This window comes from Pelobates fuscus, chromosome 13 (assembly GCF_036172605.1).
Source record: "Pelobates fuscus isolate aPelFus1 chromosome 13, aPelFus1.pri, whole genome shotgun sequence".
Taxonomy (NCBI): Eukaryota; Metazoa; Chordata; class Amphibia; order Anura; family Pelobatidae; genus Pelobates; species Pelobates fuscus.
The window spans coordinates 43,932,144-43,956,896 of record NC_086329.1 but is presented as its reverse complement, the minus strand read 5'-3'; the positions used below and the strand labels follow the sequence as shown (position 1 = coordinate 43,956,896).

At 43.5% G+C, this 24,753-nt stretch overlaps 1 protein-coding gene across 1 annotated transcript in view; it reads left to right on the top strand.

Moving 5' to 3' along the window:
• LOC134582364 (cholesterol 24-hydroxylase-like) overlaps positions 1 to 24,753 on the top strand; it is a 64,741-nt gene that overhangs the window by 2,262 nt on the left and 37,726 nt on the right. Inside the window, exons 2-4 of the mRNA XM_063438940.1 lie at positions 10,021 to 10,098; positions 12,524 to 12,605; positions 22,098 to 22,171. Of these exons, the coding sequence (XP_063295010.1) occupies positions 10,021 to 10,098; positions 12,524 to 12,605; positions 22,098 to 22,171 (234 nt within the window). The remainder of the gene's footprint in view (positions 1 to 10,020; positions 10,099 to 12,523; positions 12,606 to 22,097; positions 22,172 to 24,753) is intronic.

Below are 24,753 nucleotides of genomic sequence, written 5' to 3'. Positions count from 1 at the left end.
ATACACAGAGGAAGATGCTGAACGTATCAGGTGGGATGAACTGACCACAGACCTCCCTCAAACAACTACCCTTAAAGAAGTGTATCTTGAATTAATACGCCTAAACAAGAAAGAGACTGACTTGGATCTCCATGGGCTATTCCTATCAGACTATCATAGAAGACTACACCAGTTGAGTACGTAATGGAACTGCTACACCTGGTACTTAGCCAAAACACACTTGGTACAAACAAATAGCAGGAACTTCGATGGGGGCAGCTATGGCCCTGATGTATGCTAATAGCTACATGTACATATTTGAACAAGACCATATACTTATGCCATTCCACGACAGCATACAATTCTACCGTCGATTCATCAACGACATTATAATCATCTGGAAAAACGTGGGACCCACCCCAGAACAAATGCTTGACACCATTAACAGCCTGGATACACCAGTCCGCCTGACAATGACCACAAGCAAGGAGCAGATTGATTTCTTAGATGTTCGTCTGTACAAGGAAGAAGGCAGAATAGCCTACACTTTGTACAACAAACCGACAGACAGGAACACCCTCCTGCATGCTGAAAGCCATCATCCAAAACATCTAATCATCTCACTCCCGCAGTCACAATTCATGAGGGTGATACGAAACAACTCAAACCAGGCTAACGCCCAACTCCAACTACAAAATATGTGGGATAAATTCCTAGCACGGGGGTACAACCCTAGAAAGCTATCAGAAGCACTGGACAGATGCTATGAAACACCAGCACAACGTACAGCAAAAATGGAAAGACTGGTATTCCCTGTAACATATACCACTAAATCCATTGACATCAAACAATCGGTAGACCGTAACTGGAGAATGCTGCAGAACGACACAAGCCTACCACCACAATTTCAACAGCGCCCAATGATGTGCTATCGGAGGGGCAGCAACCTGAGGGACCTATTGGTCAAAACTGACCCTACACACTGTTATAGTCAGCCGAACATCCACCAAAACCTGGGGTGTTACAGATGCTTGGGCTGCGTAACATGCAGCCACATGATCCCTAGCAAATCATTTACCCACCCACATACAGGTAAGAAATACCTCATAAGGCACAGACTAACCTGCACAAGCGATTATGTTGTATATAAGTTGGGGTGTCCCTGTGGATTGGCATACGTGGGAAAGACCGATTTACCATTACGTGAGAGGATACGTAATCACCGATCAAGCATCCGCATTGCTTACAGAGACAAGGGTTCCAAACGGCCGGTTGCAAAACATTTCCTGGAACCATCCTCTCCCCACAATTAAATTCCTGGCAATTGATCACATCCCACAACCTCTACGTGGTGGGGATCGCAAGAAGCTCTTACTACAAAGAGAGCTATATTGGATTAGAACTCTCAATACAGTGCAACCTAAAGGACTAAATGAAAAATATACACTGGGTATTTTCCTTTGATTGGACGGTACCAGAGAGCGACATTATGACAGTCTTTGACTTTGGACATCTTATACGAGTTCTAATAACCAGGAGAATTATTGTATATATCAAATCACGTTTATTTTTGCACTAGTGTTTATTATGTTAATATCCAGTCTACATATGGGGACACTAAGATTAGAACCATACTTTGCTGCTAATGTTTTTTTGATTGATAATGTATTACATATGATTTTTTGGCTCAGAGATTAAGCAATAGGATTGTAAGGAGGGTGTCAGCGTTATTTCTATTTTTATTTGTATTGTATTCTTATTTTTATGTGTATTTTTCCAATATGTATACTCAGGCTTCTGCAGGGGTTATAACATTTGGTTCACGTATTACCTGAAGAAACCTCATATTCATATAAGTGCTCCATACATAGAGCTTTACTTTTTTACAACTATCCACACAGTGCTGACACCATCAGCACTGTAAGTGATGATTATATGCCCCCTGATTCCTCCCTCTGAGTACATGTTTCATCAAAATAACTTGTTTAGCAATTGCTGCACCTTTCCCACAGCATAATGTATGCCAGTTAGGATATTGCCACTACCCCTTTAAGACTTTAAGATGTAATTGGAGTACTGTAGGTGGCATCTTATTAGACTCTGCGTCCGGTCTATTACCATTTCCTGGGTTCTTTAATAGCATCAGGAGCACAGAGACCCTACTTTAATACAGTATATAGACCCTTTTGACGTTCCATTAATAGTATGATTGGTTCTTTATACACAGATGTTTTGTTCAGCTCCCTGTTTGAGCTGAGTGACCTGCTCCAGATCGGCAGTGTTTGCCGATCGCTTATCCTTCCTCCTCCCACACACTGAGCGTCCCCGCCCAGCCAGACACGAGCTACATGGTGCTATGGCAACATATCAACAACCTGACCGCGTTCCAGCTGACGGCCTCGGCACCCGCTGGAACGCGAGGTCAGACTGCAAAGATGATCCAGCTGCAGCATACATACACAGAGGTCACTTCTACCCGCGTTTTTTGGGTGTTTTTTTGCTAATCACCATGGGGACCCCACTGGGAGAGTGGTAAGCACCTGTATTCAATACAATGTACTAATGTAATTTGTCACTGTTTGTTATGTATGTGTTGGTTTATGTTATGCACCTTATCCTGACGAAAGTTCTGCACAAGAACTGAAACGTTGATACTTTGTGGCAGTTGCTGAATAAAATCGAAGTTATTTTTTCACCATATTTTTTGAAGTCCTTGGAGTGCTATTTTCTACTATTTTGTTACATATATATATATATACACACACACACATAATGTTGCATATCAAATTAGAAAATTGTTAGATATGAATGTTATACTACAGTTGGTTAAAGTTTTAAACCGAGAATGTAACCTGTTCTGGAGAGCTTGCCTTCTTATCAGTCACATGTATCAATTAAAGACAGCAGGTGAAGTATCCCTTTAAGTAGCATTACTCTGCCTTGTGACCCATATACACACACTGCACTCATACATACATCTGCATTCATACACACTGCACTCATATACACACACACTGCATTCATACACACACTGCACTCATACACACTGCATTCACACACACACACACACACACACACTGCATTCATACACACACGCTGCCCTCATACACACGTGCTGCACTCATACACACATTGCATTCATAAACACACACTGCATTCATACACACACACTGCAAATAAATATTCAATTTAATATAATTTTTTTAGGATCTAATTTTATTTAGAAATTTACCAGTAGCTGCTGCATTTCCCACCCTAGTCTTATACTCGAGTCAATAAGTTTTCCCAGTTTTTTGGGGTAAAATTAGGGGCCTCGGCTTATATTCGGGTCGGCTTATACTCGAGTATATACGGTACTTTGAAGGACAATTTGTCTTGTTTTCCTTTTAAAATATACAAATAAGAAGTTGGTTCTTTCTTCTATATATCATTTTGAGTTGCTAACATTGAACTATTTGGTTGTAATAAAAGTGAGGAACTAATAGTTACTATTTAAAGGGAAGCACCATAACTAGTGCAGCTTATTATAGTAGGTTAGTGCTAGGGTGAGAAACACAATCCCCGACCCCTTTTTTAAAATTATTATTATTATTTTTTTTTAAAGCTGTTTGACAGATGAATAAAGTTCACTTGTTTGTTACAAATAAAAAAATGTTTATGTAGCATGAGCCCTCCAATGAAAACCTGTGAGCTACAGGGTATAGCAGAATCTGTCACGTTCGTTGCTGTAGAGCCTTTCTGGAGTTGTCTTAATTTGGCAGCACCAATCTAGTTAATGATTTGGCTTTCTGTAAAGAGCAGCAGAGTTTAGTAGCAAACAAAACCATCGTATATCCGTGCACCCATAGCTTTACCAATTACTACCACCAACAGGGGGAAGCTTTAGTATTTTTTAAAAAAGGGGGGAGGGGGCACATTGCTTGAGCTCCTGCAGTGTAGGCCCAAATTTTGCAGAAATCTGTAGTTTAACTGCCGCAATTTTCCCACAAACCTGCATGTGAGCTGTGGGAAGCAACCACGAACATGCCGGTACCTAACTTGATGCCTGACTCGACCGGGAACCGCGGCGGTGCAATGAGGCCTACTGGAAGTAGGGGGGAAGGACGGCCGCCTTCCCACCGGATTCCAACTGCGGCACACGAGAACAAAGCATGCACCCCCCCTATGGACCGGTGGGGGATATCCCGGTCCCTGCCTGACGGGCTACCCCGAACCCCACACCGACAGACAAACCTTACGATCTCCATAAGAATCGAGGAGACGGGAAGGCCCAAGATGGCGGATCACTTAGAAGCGACAGTACCCGACAAGCGACAGCGACCTCCAGGCGCAAAGAACACCGGGGACCGCGCAAGAGATCCCATTACAATAATCTTTGACCGCTTCTGGGCTACATTACAGGCACGCTTACAGCCTGAAGCACCCTGCCAATCATCACCCACGCGGGTAAGCGCAAAAGGCGGACGGATGCATGGGAGTCCTCCTCAGGGCAACATCAAGACCCTCACATTAAATCCCCACATCGTAGGCCCTCCCAAGCTGAGAGCAAGAAGGGGTATACCCCAGAGGCGCGGGCCACACATGCGGAGAGGCAAGGCAAATACCCAACAGACTCGATCACACTCCCCGCACCACCCCGAAAGGGCCGACCCTGGACCAAGACGGTTCCCAGGCTCGTGGCATACGAGCGCCAGCTCTCCCAAGGCTCCGGGGCAAGAGAGGAATCCCGCAGCCAAGACACCGCGGCGCAGCACTGAGGGGATGGATCTCAGGCATGAGGCCCAAGTCTGGAAAGCAGCCGATCACAGGGGGCCGCCGGGCCTACAGCGACAAGACTCTCATCCTGGTACAGGCTCAAGGGAAGATCTCCCTCCTTACCCATGCGGTCTTCAGTGACGGCCTGGATGTCCTCATTCACAGCAGACATGCGGGACTCAACACAGCGAGGCAGCAAGGGCAGCGACAGATGACCCCCAGGGAAGGTACGGACCTACCAAGCCGGGGCATCGGCTGACAGTGCCACATGCTCCCGAGCGAGGTACCCGTGCCCCCCTCAGGACTTAACGCTATATGCCAGCCATTGAAACCTGAGCAGACAACACTGTCAAGATATAACTGCAGAAGTGCACCCCAACGGTTATTCAGTTACTATGTCTTGTTTGCCTGATTGCATGCTCATATTACCTAGTTTTAAGCCACTGTTATACTTGATAGAAAAGCAGGACCATATTGTTTACCTGGGGACCCATAGGTATACCTATCTTGACTATCCCTATATGTATTTCGTATTATGTTTATTTCAAATTTTGTTTTATATCGTAACCTTATGTACACGAAGATCGCTTGGCACCCACAAAAATGCACTCACATAGGTGTTACTACCCTACAAGCAATGCACAAACAAGCGCAACACAACCACATTGCAACACGACATACAAAGTCAAATATGACTACCTACGCGAGAACCTAAACTGATGCAAGGCCATCTTATGTATAAACGCCTTCCCTCTCACAAATTGCAGGGCCACATACCTTAATAAGAATAAATAACGGTGTCATCCTGAGTACCTTGGGGGAATATACTGCTTCACTCTGTTAAGTCAAACTAGCCAACCACCCACACGCTCAAGCTTGCAGTTATTTAATTATGTTCTTGTGTTCTCTCTATGTAATACATCTAAGATATTCACGATATTAATCTACATATGTTTAAAAACGTTTATAGTTTGTACCAAACGACAACAAAAAGAAAAATGTGCAGTTCTTTAGTGCCAACTTGCAAAACTTGATGGATACAATATGTGTGCTGTTGTGGCACATTACAAATGCTTGTTATTTTCATGCACAGAAAAAATAAAGAATTTAAAAAAAAAAGGGGGGGGTGGGGAGGGGAGCAGAAACAAAAACTTTTTTGGAGAAAATGTGATGACATGTTCACGTGAGAGGGTCTTTTCCTAAACTCTACTGCCTTTAACACACAAGCAAACAAATCATTAATTACTTTAGTGTTGCTCACATATAATATATTACATTATATAGTGCCATGTTCAAGGTTTTTAATTGTTAACCAAATTGAATTTATGACAAAACTTGGACTAAATCTGAAATGTATCTGTAATAAAACATATCAGTTGAGGACTTAGCAGCCAAACAACCTACTGATAAAGAGGAACACAGAAAGGAGAGGTTACGGCTCTTTCCCAAGTACAGATAAAGGTCTCTGTTGTGTGTCGCTGTTATATGTCACTGCACAAAGCACAATCCCAATGAAACAAATAACAAAAATAGAAAGGTGGCAGCGCACACAATTTCTACCCTCCTGATGGGACACAAATAACATAGACCTAAAGGAAAATGAATACATATTTCATAGTGTAGAACAGGAGTAGGCAACCTTTGGCACTCCAGATGCTGTGCACTACATCTCCCTTAATGCTTTGCCAGCACGATGGCTGTAAGAGCAGTATATTAAGTACAAAAAGCCAGATGGGTAAGAGAGGAATATCTCTCACATGCTGCTGAGCCACAATGGCAAACTCAGAGTATAAGCAGTGGCGTACTTAGGGGGGAGCAGGGCGGGGGGTGGGGCAGTTCGCCCCAGGTGCCACCAGGTAGGGAGGTGCCACCAGGGCTGGCCAGGCTTGGGGTTCTGTTAGCTGTGTGGCTGCACAGGGCACCATAGCAGTGGGGGCACCGGGCAGCCGACACAGCTCACACACGCAGGAGCAGGAGACCTGCACTGAGCGTTGGGGCGGAGCCAGGTTGACCATAGAGGCGAAGCCAAGTCAGATATGGGGGCGGAGCTAAAGGCAGCCTCTTACTGCTGCACACAGAGGGGAAGCAGGAAGGAGTCCCTGCTTCCCCAACTCCAACACACCAGGGACTCACTGAATCCACTCCTCCTTCAGCCGAAGCGGAGTGTGAGTGAGAGAGAGTGGGTGCCATGTGTAACAGTGATTGTGTCTGTCTGTGTGACTGTCTTTGACTGTGTGACGGTGTGTGTGTGTGTGTGTGTGTGACTGTCTGACTGTGATTGTGTGTATGTGTGTGTGACTGTCTGCCTGGGATTGTGTGTATGTGTGATTATCTACTTGTGACTACCTGTGTGACTGTCTGCATGTAACTGTGTACGAGTGATTGTGTGATTATGTGTATATCTGTGATTAAGTGTGTGTTTATATATGTGATTGTATGTGTAGGTATGTGATTGTGTGTGTGGTTATGTGGGTTTATGTTTTTGATTGTGTGTGTGTGTGTATATATATATATATATATATATATATATGTATGTATGTATATATTTACACATACACACATACATCTATTGTGTGTATATAAATTTGTATGTGTTTAGTAGATAGCTCCCTTATTTGGTGTCCTTAAATATTGCAATCCCACATAAGAATAACAAATAAGGTATTTATATACTAAACAACTGAAATGAAGAAAATCTCTTTTTTTTTAAATTTTTACCTTTTAGCAGTTTAGTAGATAATTCCCTAAATTTGTGTCCTTATGTGAGATTTCTATATTTAAAGATACCAAATGAGGGTGCTGTTTAGAGGATAGCCACCTTATTTGTTGTCCTTAAATATGTCAATCCCACATAAAGATAGCAAATAGGGGAGTTATCTGCTAAACAAAGATCGAAGTTAAGAGGGGTCAGCCAGTCCACAACAATAAATCTGGGTGGCTAATGTGAATTCTATGCAAATGTGTTGTCAGATGCCAGCATGCAGAGCACAGCAGGCTGGCATCAGACAGCCAATGGCAGCACATTAACCCATCGCCTAGTGAAACGTTTTAGTGCTCCCCTCCCTCCCCCCATGCAGGGCCGGCCTTAGGGGTGTACGAGCTGTGCGGCCGCACAAGGCACCATGGACCAGGGGGCACCCTGCGGCCGACACAGCTCACACATGGCCGGCCGGGGGCGGAGCTTACTGTGCGGCGGGGGCGGAGCTAAAAGTGCCGTGTAACTGCTGCAGGGGAAGCAGGAAGGAATCCCTGCTTCCCCCAACAGCCAGAATCCAGGAAATGCACTACTCCCACCTCCATAATGAACAGAGGTAACTGTGTGATTGTCTGACTGCGTTTGACTGTCTGCCTGTGTGTGTGTGACTGTCTGCCTGTGTTTGTGTGTGTGTGTGTGTAACTGCCTATGTGTGACTGTCTGGTCAGACTAGATGGGCCGAATGGTTCTTATCTGCTGTCACATTATATGTTTCTGTGTGTGTGACTGCCTGCATGTGTTTGTGTGTTTGTGTGTGTGTGGCTGTCTGCCTGTGTGTGTGGGAAGGAGTGGGGTGGGGGGGGGGTGGGAAGGGGCGGCGCTGTGAAGATTTTTCGCACACGGCACCCAAAGGCCAGCCCTGCCCCCATTTTTTGACTGTGGTATCTTATGTGCCCCCCCATATATTGTTTCTAGAGTCGCCACTATGTCTGCATGTGTGTCTGTGTATCTGCGTGTGTGTATGTGTATATGTGCATACATCTCAAAATCTCGCCAACACTACACACAAATACTCATGCATTTCAAAGTCAACATTACATACAAACCCCACCATTTTATATATATATATATATAACCATACCACTGCATTCAAATACAACACAACACACAAATACATACTTGCATTCAAACGCCAACGCCACATACAAACACACCCCTACATTCACTCACACATACTCCATACAAAAACATGCTTACATACAGCCAAAAACAGTATAAGAGCTCAAAATATAAATATCTCTAGTTTCAGATTTTAAACAGCAGCTTCAGATTAATTATCTTCCGATAATTTACCTTTTATGAGAGTCAGAGGAATCACTGAAAATGCAAAGCTTTTTTTAGCCACCAAATAAACACACACAACACCGAAAAAGAAATGAATGTAGATAAAGTTAGCTTGAAAGGAACACTAATGTATATTCCTGACCTTATAGTGTTAAAAAAAAAAAAATAAACACATATAGGGTCCCTGGCCCCTCCTTAAATATAGTAAAAACATACCTTATTTTCAGCGCTGCGCAGATCTGCCAATCACAATGCTTTCCTATATGAAAAGGTAGTATTTACATTAAAATGCCTATGTGCACTCACTCTACTCACCAGAACAACTATATTAAGCCATAGTTGTCCTGGTGAATATGTCACTGCAACAACAAATATATTCGGGGCCAATACAAACCATTATGTGGAAATCTATTCACAAACCGGACTTAGGACACGACATTAGGACATAGGACACGAGGTCATGACAGATGTTCAAACAGCTACTAGATGCATACTTGCAAAAACAGAATATTCAAGGATATAATCTTTCAATGTAGGGTAATAACTGCTTGATCCAAGGATAAATCTGACTGCCATTCTGGGGTCATGATGGAATTTTTTTTCCTAGCTTGTTGCAAAATTGGAAGTGCTTCAAACTGGGTGTTTTGCCTTCTTTTGGATCAACAGCAAAAAACAAATGTGAGGAAGGCTGAACTTGATGGACGCAAGTCTCTTTTCAGCTATGTAACTTTGTAACTATGAATATAGTGTCACTTTAACCCCTTAAACTTCTGGAATAAAAGGGAATCATGACATGTCCGTAGTCGAGGCGAGAGAGAACAACAGCATGAACCAGTAAATGAATTATCTTGTTGCCTTCCCTCCAGTTCAGTATTACTTTTCGCATCGATTTATATTTTGTGGCCCATCAGGAGGGTAAAAAAACTGACCGATAAAGGTTTATTATAAACAATGTTAAAACGTGCTGGGAGAGAACAATTCTACGGCCAAGTGGAGCAATCCCTGTGGAAACCAATCCCGCAGATTGCTCCACTTTTAGAACTTTCCCCCAGATTAGCTTGTTCTGTATAAATAACATTGTGCCAACTTTGCTCTTATTTTTAGTTATCGTCTGTTGACCTTAATTTACGCTTTTTACTGGTCAGCACTACGCTGTGTTTTATATCTTTCATATCTCATTACACATTATTTAGTTTTCATTGAAGTTGTCTCTGAGAGTAAATAAAGTGTTATCTTTCTCTTTCTAGCTTCCTGTGGGGACATGTATCATCAATAAATAAAGCTGGGGAGAATTACAAAGTGATCCATGACTTGTTCCTCCAGTGGTATGTCTTGAGAGTATCATATCCTGTTAGATCTGCCTTGCATTTCCTGTGCTATTCATTAATGTGAAAGAGATTGTAACAGTTAGAACAGTACTTTGAAAGAAAAGCTATAATACCCAAAGTTAAATGGTTTTACTATGACTCTTCTTCTGTTTCCTAAATGTCCGTGAAAAGAAGTTGAAAAGTTGAAAAGAACTTGCTGTTTTTGTAAAAACATTGCATTTTATGAAGGTAATATTTGCCTAGGTCCACAAGCCATTTTATTTTATTGAATACATCGGTTTTCTTCTATTAATTTTGATGTGCGAATTCGGATGACATTAATGCATAACATAAAAGAGTTATGGGTTTATGCATTATTTTTAATATTGAATATTCTATAAGATGTTCCAACACATGTTGTAACACTGCGCATTTCTTGTCTCTCACACTTGTACAAAGGCAGTCTTTTAATAAAGATTGCCAAAGACATATTAGGAATGTTTAAATGTATCTCTTCCAGGTATCTTTGTACCCTGACCCATAGCTACAGGTCTGTCAGTCCCTTTATCATTCCAAATCTACTATTAACAGCATTGTTTTTCATTCACGTCTACCCAGTTATTAAACAGATTCTCCAATGCCCTAATACAAAATAAATACAAATAAATGTTTAGTAGATATACCGCAAATGAAATATGCATGCATTTGATTATGTTTTTTCTTTATTGAAGGCTCATCTAAAAACAGCTTGCAAAACATGCAGTTTTCTTGTCTGAATACTTTGCAAACCCTCCCCTTTTAAACCCGCCCAGGCTTTCTGTGGCTGTCCAATCACAGACTCCCCAATGCAGCTCAATGTGTAGTCCTTGCAAGGCAAATGCTCTGGGCAAATGCTGCCTCTTGAGTTTTGCTCCACGTAACTAACCAAACTAGGTAGTAGCAGGACTTGTCTGCTTGAAAGCCAAGGGGGTGTAACCATGTTATTTTATAAAAGTGTCCATTTCTATTGAAATATGCACTTCTTGCAAAATAAAATAAAGAGGACACACTCTTCACAATAAATCTATTCAGCTAACTAAAGTGCTCTAGGGGTCTGGAGTGTCCTGTTAATATTATTTTATAAGTGATTGAGACAGGTATAATTTGGGAATTGATTTAAAGCTCAGAACAGTTAGAACATTTATATTCGAGGACTTAAAGGGATTCTCCAGTGCCAGGAAAACATATCCTTTTTCCTGGCACTGCAGGACCCTCTAGTGCCCCTCTACCGCCCACCCCCCATCCCAAGTTGCTGAAGGGGTTAAACCCCTTCAGTGACTTACCGGAGTCCAGCGCCGATGTCCCTCGATGCTGGGTCAGGCTTCGCCTGCGCTCCTCCCCCATCGACCTCACCCGCGGGGGAGACATAATGCGCATTAAGTCTCCCCTGCCGACGGCCGCGCATGCACGGCAATGGCTGCGCACTAGATCTCCCCATAGGAAAGCATTATACAATGCTTTCCTATGGGGATTTCGGCAACGCTGGAGGTCCTCGCATAGCGTGAGGACGTCCAGTGTTGTTTTAAACCACTTTTCGTGTTCTATGAACACGGAAGTCTCCTCTAGTGGCTCTCTACTAGACAGCCACTAGAGGAGGACTTAACCCTGCAATGTAAATATTGCAGTTTAGGAAAACTGCAATAATTACACTTGCATGGTTAAGGGTAGTGGGAGTTGGCACCCAGACCACTCCAATGGGCAGAAGTGGTCTGGGTGCCTGAAGTGTCCCTTTAACACCTTAAGGACCAAACTTCTGCAATAAAAGGGAATCATTACATGTCACACGTCATGTGTCCTTAAGGAGTTAAAGGGACACTGTAGGCAGCCAGACCACTTTAGCTGATTGAAGTTATCTGGGTGCTGTGTCCCTATTGCACTTAGTTCTGCAGTGTTAAACATTGCAGTTCCAGAGAACCTACCATACAGCCACTGGGGGCGCTTCCGGAATCAAAACGGAGAATTGGTCTGTTATCTGATGCGCTCCATGAGGACCAGCGTCAGATTTCCCCCATAAGAAAGCATTGAATAATGCTTTCCTATGGGGAGGTCTAATGCGCGCCGCTGTTGCCGCGTGCACATTAGGTCTCCCCCTCTGGCTAACGTCAGAGGGGGAGGAGAGTGGTCGGAGCCTGACACAGGCTCCGAGGGACATCGCGCGTTGGATTCAGGAAAGTGGCTGAAGGGGTTTTAACCCCTTCAGCCCCGCAGGAGGTGGGTGCGCAAGGAAGGGGGGACCTATTAAACCTATAGTGCCAGGAAAACGGGTTTGTTTTCCTGCCACTATAGGATCCCTTTAAAGTGACAGTGGTATGAAATTCGATGGGTAATTTTTGGATGGTTTGCGAATGTATAACATAATATGATACTTTGATTCTGATCTTCAGGTTTTCTTTCTTATTTTTAGGGCAGAAGAGTATGGTTCAATTTTCAGAATGAATGTTCTGCATCGTGTCATGATATACTCGACCAGTCCAGAGTCTATCAAGGTAATAGATTCTAGAATGTGAATGACATAATCACTAAGTTCAATTCTATTAATAGAGTCCCTATAACTTTTTTTCCCCCCATTAATGCTATACATTACAGGTTTATTAAGATACAATTTTTATTGATTATATTATGCTTCATATAATACTTCCGACTGGTTCTGAAATATCAACATATATGGACAACACCATTTCTGCTATATAATGTAGGTGCCCTTGAGAAAGGCGGAATACACCACCGAAACGCGTGTCGGGCTTCCGATGCTATAAGCTAATTTTTTGTTTTATTTTCACCTATATAGACTGCTAGATAATGTACCTATGGGGTTAGATACTTAGGGGTATTCTCTGCCGAGTTTTCCCCTATTTTTCTATAGGGTCATGTGGATTTAAGTGTAGGGATCTATTTATAGGCACCTGGCTTTCCTCTATTACTGTTTTTTACTTTATTTTCAATTATCTCCAAACCTTCTGTCCTTTCGATTTACCTACCTTTTGCTACAAATTTGAGTGGAATTCTCCCTAGCCTATATAGTGGCAATTTTGGGGTTTCTCCACCCTAGTAGCTGGGTTTAGGCTAATAGCCCCTTGATGTGTGACCGCTATAATAATGACAGATTAATTGAATGTATTTTTAAGTACTCATTATAGGACACCTTTATGCTGCCACTAAATGGGCTAAGAATCGTTGCATCTCTCTCTGACTACCATTTGTCGGTTTATAGAGAGGAGTTGTGAGATACATTGGGACTTTACTACTATTTGTCTGATCCTAGACAGAAGGGGAGTATGGAACCAGTCTAATGTATGTCTAAACACCGGGTATACCCTAGTTTCTTTTCTGGTGTCTCATACTACTGGTGAGGAGATGCCAGGTACTCCAGTCCAGTCCTGTCTGCGATTTCCCCATATAGGTTTATTCTGAACGCTCTGTTTAAGGGCGGTATTTCTCTCCTGGCATTTTTCAAGGAGATGATGTACTAGATTGTGTGTTGCGGGATACCTTTTTTTAGTGATTATACATTTTATGAATCACAACACTTTCTAATTTTTTGATACTGTGATTCATTTACAATCCATTGGTGACTACTTAAATTGTAACAGTATACTAGTATTGAATTGCAATACTATCCTGTAACTGAGTGATCTAGATTGTATTAATTTGGGAAGATATGTCCATAGATTGCATCACTACCTTATTTTGATACATTGTGATACTCTTCAATGGTAAATATTCCGTTCCCAAAAATAAGTCTAGCAGTCTTTTTAATTCTATTTTCGTTTCACGCCCACTGGGTGGTCTTCCACTGATTTTTCACACTTTTTCTCCTCTTTGTTTGGTCTATAAATAAAATGATTATTTCGTGTAAGTTTGTTTATAGTTTAATACATATGAGGTAGTACTGGGGAGGGGATTGTTTTCCCTGAAAGTACAGGGTTCTCTCTCCTCTCCAGTTTTCTTTGTTTCTACTTTCAGTTGTTCTTTAGGGTTAAGCCCTTCACTACCTCTGGATGAAATGCTTGTGGGTTTTTGTAAGGACAGTGGTCCAAAATGTTTACAGATCTAGGACTGTGGGTGGGGGGGGTATGCTTTTAGCTTGCCTTTGTAACTGCAGATATATCCTACAGTGTGCACAGAGCTGCACTCATTCTTCCCATGCTAAATGTTAACATGTTTGAGCCTCATGAGCAGGGAATTTGGATTATGTGAGTGGTCTCACTATCTTTGTCGACAGCAGAAGAACTATGTAGATAGAGCTCCAGGACAGTAATAGGTTTCTCTGTTGTATTAAGACAAATTGTGGCGCATAAGAATGTTTTTTCTTTTTTTAAATCTGTACTGGCCATGAGGATACATGGTTTGGAATATATACCGTATATATATATTGAAGAACATTTGTGTTGTCAAACTGAAACATTGACTAAATAAAAAACAATTTGTGTTCTTTACCAAGAAGTCGCTAAAGTGCTGTGTATGTGTGTGTGTATATATATAATCTGAAATGTCTTGGGGAGCAGACCAGTTTACTAGACATTCCACCAGTCTGCTTGTCTCTTGGGTTGTTTGCCATCAGGGGTCTGTGGAACAGATCTGCAAGGCAGCCACTTTGCACAGTTTGTCAAAGTTCTGCAGTTTTTATTGTGTTAGTGTCCATTGATGCTGCTTTTGGCAGATCTGTGCTTTGGGCAGATGATCCTGTTCAATACATACCCTTATTTTGGAGTTGACCTTGTGTTCTGACCTGCTTGTTTGCATGATCACATGTATTTGACTTTTGGGTTCACACCATCCTAGAAATGCATGCTAAATGTGTGTATTATCAGACCATTTCATTTAAGTGCTGATGGGCAGAATGCTGGTGCCTCAGATTGTGCTTCAACTGGTCTTCTCACTTTGCTGTGTGTTTCCTTTGTCTATGGCTGCCTGTATAGAGAACAGAAGATGCACGGAGGAGTGGCTGGACACTGATTAGTGCAAATTGTTATTATTATTATTATTAATAATAATGGTATTTATATAGCGCCAGCATATTCCGTAGCGCTTTGCAATATTTATCAAAGGGTGAGATTCATGTCCAAGGACTAAAACAGTAGTCCAATCTAGGCCTTTATTGTGAACTACTTGTCTTGACACATAAAATAATTTCAGATTGGGGCACATGCCTAGAGCCCTGAACAAATACACTTTCAAAAAATAAATCCAATAGAAAAAGTGAGACAAAAAAAGAAATTCAATTCTTTATTTCTCTATATAGAACTTTTTCTAATCAGATTTCATATGGGGATATATTTAGAGTTTAGTGAATAACCCTGAGTATGTCACCCTCCTACAACACCCCCCAAGTGAGTGTGTGTGCAAACAGACTATGTGTAATGTGTGTGGTGTGCATGCAGACATATTGTAATGTTGGTGATGTATGGTTTATGCGGACTCTGATTAATGAGTGTGGTGCGCACAGGCTGGGTGTAATGAGTATGTGGTTGCTGTCTGTGTGTAATGTGTGTGTGTGTGTCTGATGGCTGTGTGTAATGTGTGTGTCTGATGGCTGTGTGTAATGTGTGTGTCTGATGGCTGTGTGTAATGTGTGTGTGTGTGTGTGTCTGATGGCTGTGTATAATGTGTGTATGTGTCTGATGGCTGTGTGTAATGTGTGTGTGTGTGTGTGTGTGTGTGTCTGGTGTGTGTGTGTGTGTGACTGATGGCTGTGTGTAATTGTGTGTGTGTGACTGATGGCTGTGTGTAATGTGTGTGTGTGTGACTGATGGCTGTGTGTAATGTGTGTGTGTGTGTGTGACTGATGGCTGTGTGTAATGTGTGTGTGTGTGACTGATGGCTGTGTGTAATGTGTGTGTGTGTGTGTCTGATGGCTGTGTATAATGTGTGTATGTGTCTGATGGCTGTGTGTAATGTGTGTGTGTGTCTGATGTCTATGTGTGTGTGTGTGTGTGACTGATGGCTGTGTGTAATGTGTGTGTGTGTGTGATGGCTGTGTGTAATGTGTGTGTGTCTGATGGCTGTGTGTAATGTGTGTGATGGCTGTGTGCAGGGGTCAAGTCCTGGGGAATAAAGTGTGGGACTCACTCGAGTTCCACCCCCACCCCACCACCAAAAAAAAAAAAACTTGTATGCATATATAAACGCGTACTCACACACAAAGACACACACACACACAAAGACACACACACACACAAAGACACACACACACACAAAGACACACACACACACAAAGACACAAAGACACACACACACACACACAAAGACACACACACACACACAAAGACACACACAGACACATACTCTCACAGACACACATACACACACATACATACACTCACAGACACACACACTCGCACACAAATACACAGATACACTCACAGATATACACACACACTCCCAGACACATACACACACCAACACACACATACACTCCCAGACACACTCACTCACAGACACACAACACACACACATATACACAAAAATTATTTGTATATTTTTTTTAAATTAAAAATGTCCACCCAGCCTCCCTACCTGGAGAGCTGGCGTGGACCTGTCCCTGGGGTCCAGTGGGGCTTCAGTGCAGCCTGCTCTTGTCTCGCTGTCAGACGCGGCGAGGGAGCTGTGTTCTCTCTGCTCCCTCTCGCCGCGAGGGCTGTCTGCTGATGCCGGGAGCCGGAAATGACGTCATATTCCGGCTCCCGGCATCAACAAACGGCGCGGCGAGAGGGAGCAGAGATAACACAGCTCCCTCGCCGCGTCTGACAGCGAGACAAGAGCCGGCAGGGGGGGGTCCATTAGGTGGCCCATGAGAGGGGGAACACAGGGGCATTTGGGGGCGGCATTTTTTGCCGCCCCCTGAGTGCCTGCAGGACCATAAACGGGAACGGCGTTCCTGCTCTAAAAAAAGTGCAGGAACGCTGTTCCCACGCGTTCCTGCAGGACTGGAGCCCTGGCTGTGTGTAATGTGTGTGTGTGTCTGATGGCTGTGTGTAATGTGTGTGATGTTTATTGTGTGCTGTGCCCTCCCCTTCTACTTTACTTTATGCATAGAGGGGGGCTCTCGTCCCTGGTGGCCCACAGAATGGTTAAAGGTCCCTGGTAGTTGAGTGGGTGAGCATGTTGTAGACCATAATCACTCCCTCGAAGTCTGGCACTCACTAAGTCATAGTGCAGTCTTGGAATCCTGGTGGCTTTGCTCTTACATATTAGTGAGCGTCTAAATATTACTGTGGTCTGCACCCAGTGGAGGTGCAGAATTTACACTCCCAGCCTGCCACTAACCCCATCCCCACTTCACCTTGTCTGCCCTTTGCATGAAACTGCATTTCATAAGTGTCGGCAATACTAATCCCACATCCTCGGTATTGCGTGTAATTTTGAGGATGTACTAGTGTTACAGTGTTATTTACTAAAATGAGAATTCAAATTGAATTGGAAGTGAATTTCAAATTTAAGGCCGAAATAGCTGAACTGAAAACATAGCTGCGATTTTTTCCAGGTCGGCTAATTTCTCCTTAAATTTAAAACAAACTTTGAATTCTCACTTTAGGGAATAACCCTATTAGGGATTGTTGGGCTACATATGAAGTCAGACCACACCACGGTTGATTGTTCATTACAGGTACAGCAGGGAGCAACATGCCAAGATTCTGATTCTGAAGTGAGAGGGTCTATATTTACTGAATACAAAATTGAAATTCCTAATCCAAACTTAACTACATATATGAAGAAGTAGGAGTGTACTGGCGCTATTTTAGGAAGGGTGGATAATTGTTGTATAACACCGCAAAATATAGCTGCTATAACACCAAAAACTTATCTTAAGGCAAAGTATAAAAGGGTGACGGTGAAGCGCTAATATATACAATTTGTGATGTACAGTGCGGAATATATAGCAATACCTCTACCTTGGAATATTTTATACAGGTGTCCTAATTGAGGTATGCTGTACCTTAAAAACAAAAGGCAAAATAACCACACATAGTGTATACCATAAATATAAGTACGTGGTGTATAAAAGAAGGGGAAATATGCCCACTCACACTTTCAGGAGCTAACGATTATAGCTCACTGTGATCGCCTGTAGGGTCTGTAAAGGCGACCCTATCCCTTCTTGGCAGTCGTTCCTTTGTTGCTGGTTTCTCTAGAAGTGGAGAAAATAGAAAGAGAAGGCCCTCTGTACTGTCTGCAGAACAGCTATTCTATCCGTAGGGCAGGCTATTTCAGATGCTGTCCGTTCTCAGAATACTCTTGCGACCCGTTTTTCTCTCTCCATAAGTTTAAAGGGTAATCCAGACGTGGACCCCTTGCTCACGGTGCCTAGAGAGATATCAGCTATGCCTCACTGATGATGCCTAACAAGGCTGAAATGATCATCTGGGGTTGCTGTGTCTCTCGTGCAGAGAGAACTTGCAGGTATTTCGGATCTGGACTGCCCGTATGGGTGGGACCAGTCTGATATGCTTCAGATATGTTCTCTCTGTAATGGCACAAGATGAGCTAAAACCAGCTTGAGTTCTGAGCGGGGACCCACCGTAGGGCAGGCTATTTCAGCTGCTGTCCGTTCTCAGAATACTCTTGCGACCCGTTTTTTTCTCTCTCCATAAGTTTAAAGGGTAATCCAGACGTGGACCCCTTGCTCACGGTGCCTAGAGAGATATCAGCTATGCCTCACTGATGATGCCTAACAAGGCTGAAATGATCATCTGGGGTTGCTGTGTCTCTCGTGCAGAGAGAACTTGCTGGTATTTCGGATCTGGACTGCCCGTATGGGTGGGACCAGTCTGATATGCTTCAGATATGTTCTCTCTGTAATGGCACAAGATGAGCTAAAACCAGCTTGAGTTCTGAGCGGGGACCCACCGTAGGGCAGGCTATTTCAGCTGCTGTCCGTTCTCAGAATACTCTTGCGACCCGTTTTTCTCTCTCCATAAGTTTAAAGGGTAATCCAGACGTGGACCCTTGCTCACGGTGCCTAGAGAGATATCAGCTATGCCTCACTGATGATGCCTAACAAGGCTGAAATGATCATCTGGGGTTGCTGTGTCTCTCGTGCAGAGAGAACTTGCTGGTATTTCGGATCTGGACTGCCCGTATGGGTGGGACCAGTCTGATATGCTTCAGATATCCAGTAAAGGAGGAGACTATATTTAAAAGAAGAAAAACTACCACAACAAGAGGACATAGTCTTAAATTAGAGGGACAAAGGTTTAAAAATAATATCAGGAAGTATTACTTTACTGAGAGGGTAGTGGATGCATGGAATAGCCTTCCAGCTGAAGTGGTAGAGGTTAACACAGTAAAGGAGTTTAAGCATGCGTGGGATAGGCATAAGGCTATCCTAACTATAAGATAAGGCCAGGGACTAATGAAAGTATTTAGAAAACTGGGCAGACTAGATGGGCCGAATGGTTCTTATCTGCCGTCACATTCTATGTTTCTATGTTTCTAAGATATGTTCTCTCTGTAATGGCACAAGATGAGCTAAAACCAGCTTGAGTTCTGAGCGGGGACCCACCGTAGGGCAGGCTATTTCAGCTGCTGTCCGTTCTCAGAATACTCTTGCGACCCGTTTTTCTCTCTCCATAAGTTTAAAGGGTAATCCAGACGTGGACCCCTTGCTCACGGTGCCTAGAGAGATATCAGCTATGCCTCACTGATGATGCCTAACAAGGCTGAAATGATCATCTGGGGTTGCTGTGTCTCTCGTGCAGAGAGAACTTGCTGGTATTTCGGATCTGGACTGCCTGTATGGGTGGGACCAGTCTGATATGCTTCAGATATGTTCTCTCTGTAATGGCACAAGATGAGCTAAAACCAGCTTGAGTTCTGAGCGGGGACCCACCGTAGGGCAGGCTATTTCAGCTGCTGTCCGTTCTCAGAATACTCTTGCGACCCGTTTTTCTCACTCCCTCTACTGTTCATTCGTACCAGCTACAGTGGAAGAGGTTTCTGATCTGCTCCGGTCTTCCCACCTTACCACCTGCTCCCTTGATCCTATTCCCTCGCATCTCATCCGTACTCTGTCTCCTTCTATTGCTTTTCCTCTCACTGAAATTCTCAATTTCTCTCTCTCCTCAGGCATATTACCATTACTCTTCAAACATGCAACTGTAACCCTGATTTAAAAAAAAAAAGCCCAACTTAGACCCCAACTCCCCATCCAACTACCGCCCTATCTCACTACTGCCTTATGCATCCAAAATCCTTGAAATACTTGTGTATGTGAAATTGACAAACTTCCTTGAGTCCAGTACTCTGCTCGACCCACTTCAGTCTGGTTTCCGTGCTCCGCACTCTGTGGAAACGTCTCTGACCAAAGTATCAAACGTTCTACTTGCTGCAAAATCTCATGATCACTACTCTATCATAATTCTCCCTGACCTTTCCACGGCTTTTGATACTGTTGATCATCAACAGCTTCTTCTCATCCGCCATAATCTCGGTCTACAAGATATTGCTCTCTCCTGGTGCTCCTCCTACTTCACCCAACGCTCTTTTAGTGTCTCTTTCTCTGGCTCTGCCTCTTCCTCCCAACCTCTCTCTGTTGGTGTTCCCCAAGGTTCAGTTCTTGGTCCCCTACTTTGGCTTCCAATATCACTTCTATGCGGATGACACACAAATCTATCCCTCCTCCCCTGTTCTCTCCCTGCTCCTCTTGACTAGTGTCTCTGACTGCCTCTCTGCTATTTCTAACTGGATGGCTGTGCACTTCCTTAAGCTCAACTTGTCCAAAATAGAACTTCTGTTTTTTCCTCCCTCAAGTGTTGCTACTCCCGTTTCTGCCAAATCACCAATCGCCAAATCCTGCCGCTTCCATCTCAAAATGTTGTGCGCATCCGACCCTATTTAACGCCAGATGCAGCTAAGGTGCTGGTCCATGCCGCTGTCCTCTCTCGTCTTGACTACTGCAATCCATTTCTTAGTGGTCTTACGCGTTTCCAACTTGCCCCATTGCAGTCTAAAATGAATGCGGCGGTGAGGCTCATCTTCCTGTCCGCCTGCACCTCCCAAGCCTCACCCCTCTGTCAGTCGCTGCATTGGCTTCCCGTAAGATATAGGGCTCAATATAAAATTCTGGTTCTTGCTTTCAAATCTCTACATATTGCTGCTCCCACCTATCGATCCTCCCTAAAACACAAGTATGTCCCATCTAGGCCCCTACACTCTGCTGAAGACCTGCATCTGTCCTCTGTTTGTACTCCCACCTCTGATGCTCGCATTCAAGACTTATCTAGTTTATGTGGAACTCGCTTTCCTTTGCCATTAGACGCTCACTCAGTCTCCACTCCTTAAAAAAAAAAATCATTAAAATCATACTTTTTCACAGAAGCATATAGATTAAACTGTTATTGGCTCAAAACAAAACCACACTAAGTCTTCCCTTACCTTTTGTGTCACTTTACCCCACTCCCTCTAGAATGCAAGCTCATTGAGCAAGGCCCTCAACACCTCTGTTCCCGTGTGTCCAACTTGTCTGGTTACAATTACATGTTTATTAGTTCACCGATTGTCAAGCACTACGGAATTTGTTGGCGCTATATAAATATAATAATAATAATTAATAATGAAAAAGTGAAGGGGTCTGAATAATTTCTGAATGCACTGTATATAAATGTAAGATAGGAGGTTTGACACATGATGGGCCACAGACTAAATCTTTGTTAAGGATAAATAAGGAAGTATCTATCATTGGAATTTCCTTGACAAGAGGTAAGTGTGCGTATGAGTCCTGTTCTCTGGATAATTGGTGAAAGGATGGTACTGTGCACTTCCCATAACTAACCTGGCTTTGCCTCAGATTGAAAATGCCCACCGTCTCTTAATGAAAATATCTTACAGATTGCTAAGTATCATTAACAAGGTTTTGTACAGTTAGGCCTTAAATGCATGTATCTGAAACATTCTAACTCCATGCCTTTAAAATTAAACCTTTATAGACTCTCAATCTTCTGTTACTTCATATCTTTAATATAATATATTTATTTTTTTAGGAAATTATGATGTCTCCAAAATATTTAAAGGATCCTTATACGTACAACCTTCTGTTTAGTTTGTTTGGCAAAAGGTATGTTGTCTTTCTGGAGTGTGGATGCTTGAAGTTTGTTCTGGTGAGCTTTCGGAATACCTAAATAGCAGAGTCTTAAAATCCACTTTAGTCAATAGAAAGTGTAGACCAAGCATGTTAAACTTAAAGGCTAACCTGGGCCAAATAACCAAGGCTTAAGCTTATGTGGGCCGCAAAAAAAAAAAAAAGAAAAGAAGAGTTCGACCTAGACCAACACAAACTAAAATTACTTGTATCATTCTAATACAAACAATATGTAATCCTGGGTACATATATATAATTCACTCAAAAGCTTCACTTCAAGAAGTTACTTGCTATCTCAGTAGTAATGCCACTGTCTGAAGTGTCCGCTCGCTCCCTCCCTCAGTCCCTCTGCAAACTGTAGTCTCAGCCAGGTAGGTAGCCACTCTGCTCACTCATAGTCCTTCTGCAATCTCCAGGCAGAGTAAAGTGTGTCTGCACATTTCACTCCGCTCGCTTCTACCCCCTTCCATCAATGTCTTCTTCCCCCCTTCTATCCACGTCTCTGTCCCTATCTCTTCCATCCATGTCTCTCCCCCCTTCCAACATCTCTCCCCCATGCTCTCTCCCTACCCATTCCATCCATGTCTCTCTCCCCATCCATATCTCCCCCCCTTCTATTCATATCTTTCACTCCCCTTCTTTCAATTACATCTCCCTGCCCCCCTTCCATTCATATCTCCCCCACTCAATTCCATTCATATCTCCACACCTCATTTCATTCATATATCTCTCCCCCCTTCCATTCATATCTCCCTCACCCTCTTCAATTCAATTCAGATCTCCCTACCCCCTATCATTCATATCTCCCCCCTTCCATTTATATCTCCTCTATCCCCTTCTATTCATATCTCTCTCCCCCCATATCATTTATATCTCTCCCAGTCCCAACTATTCATATCTCCCCACGTCCCCCTTCCTACCTCTTCCACCTCGTGCTCTGGCAGGCAGCTGTTTCTCTCAGAGCTGGCGCCCAAGGTCATGGTAGCGCTGGCCCTGCTCTCCCTTATAGATAGATGGCCCCCCCCTCCCGCTGTTTTACCTGTCATAGCAGGGGAACAAGGAGCGCAGACTGAAGCGGGCGCTAAAATCACATGTCAATCTGACAAGTAATTTTTGTGCTCCCCTTAGGAGGGGAAAGTGTAAATAACACAGGAAGTAGAGTAAAAGTAAAAAGTGAAAGTAGAGATAGACACAGGAGTTTGAATGACTCCCAATTAAGACAACATTTCAATTGAAATACAGTGCATGCATCACAGTTCAAATAAATTCAACAGTAATCCCTTTCCTTTACTCATGTGGCCAAAACCACCTCCCTCAACCTCGTAGTGTCCCCGCTCGGAGAATGACTTCCTCAAGTCTCACTACCAGCGGCCACAGGAAACCGCAACCATCTCCGACCCGAATCCTGTGTAGCCTCCCTTGTTACAGTGGTCAGGTACCCGTGACCACCACTTCCCTCACTCCCGTAGTGCCCCTACGGACCCACCCGTAAGTCCCACTACGACGTGGTGCTGGAGACAGCAATGCCTGCTTGAATCCACCCGCCACAAAAATAAAAACTGGAACACTACCAGCCTCAGCGCTCGAGGCTGAAGTGTCCTGTCCTCTGCAAGCAGAGAAAATAAGTGTCCAATGAGGCTAGCTAAGCTGTCAAAGCGACACTATGGGGAATCCCCAGGAAGCAGTGAGTCTACACAACTCCACAGATTCCCCCCTCCGCTTTTTCCTTACTGCCGCAGCTACCCGGCACCTAAAAGAGGTAAACAGGCAAAAGAAGACCCCCAGGAAAACTTCCACAGGTCCACCCCCCTTTTTCCTTACAGCCACAGCCACGTGGCTCCTAAAAGGGGTAAACAGGCAATAGAGGACCCCCAGGAAAACTTCCACAGGTCCACCCCCCTTTTTCCTTACAGCCACAGCCCCGTGGCTCCTAAAAGGGGTAAACAGGCAAGCACTCTACCCGGGCACTAAGCTAAGGACAGACCAATACAAACACACCCAGGCAACAGATAGTCAAAATGCAGGTAAACAGGTGGGTAACAATAAGGCCCCGGGCAAGTTATTACCTGACTTTGATGTCCTCACGGTAGCAGTCGCAGACACTGGGACGGGTCAATCAAAGGGGCTGGAACATACCGGCTAGGCTCTGCAGCAGTCTCTACCGTGTACTGGGAGGTGATCAGTCTCCTTTCCTTCCCCCAGGATTCCTCCGTCCAGCGTCTTCTAGGACGGCTGACCGGCCAAAGGTCATAACCCGGAGCCCCACGTTGGATGCGCCAAATTGATATAGATTCTTTTAAGCAAACAAATTTGAATGAACTATCTGTTCCTGTCCAAATTAGAGATGATTAAATTGCGTATACGCAGAAGTAAATTCACACTGACACACGGAGTTCAGGTTAAAAGAACTTCGAGAAAATTTAATGGCATCTGGTTAAAAAGCGGGCTCGCAGACCCTTATAAAAGCAATATTACATCATCATAGAATATCAAGATAACAACAAATAAACATAATTAATTGGGTTAGGTGTTAAGTGGCTATGTCAATACCAACCCAT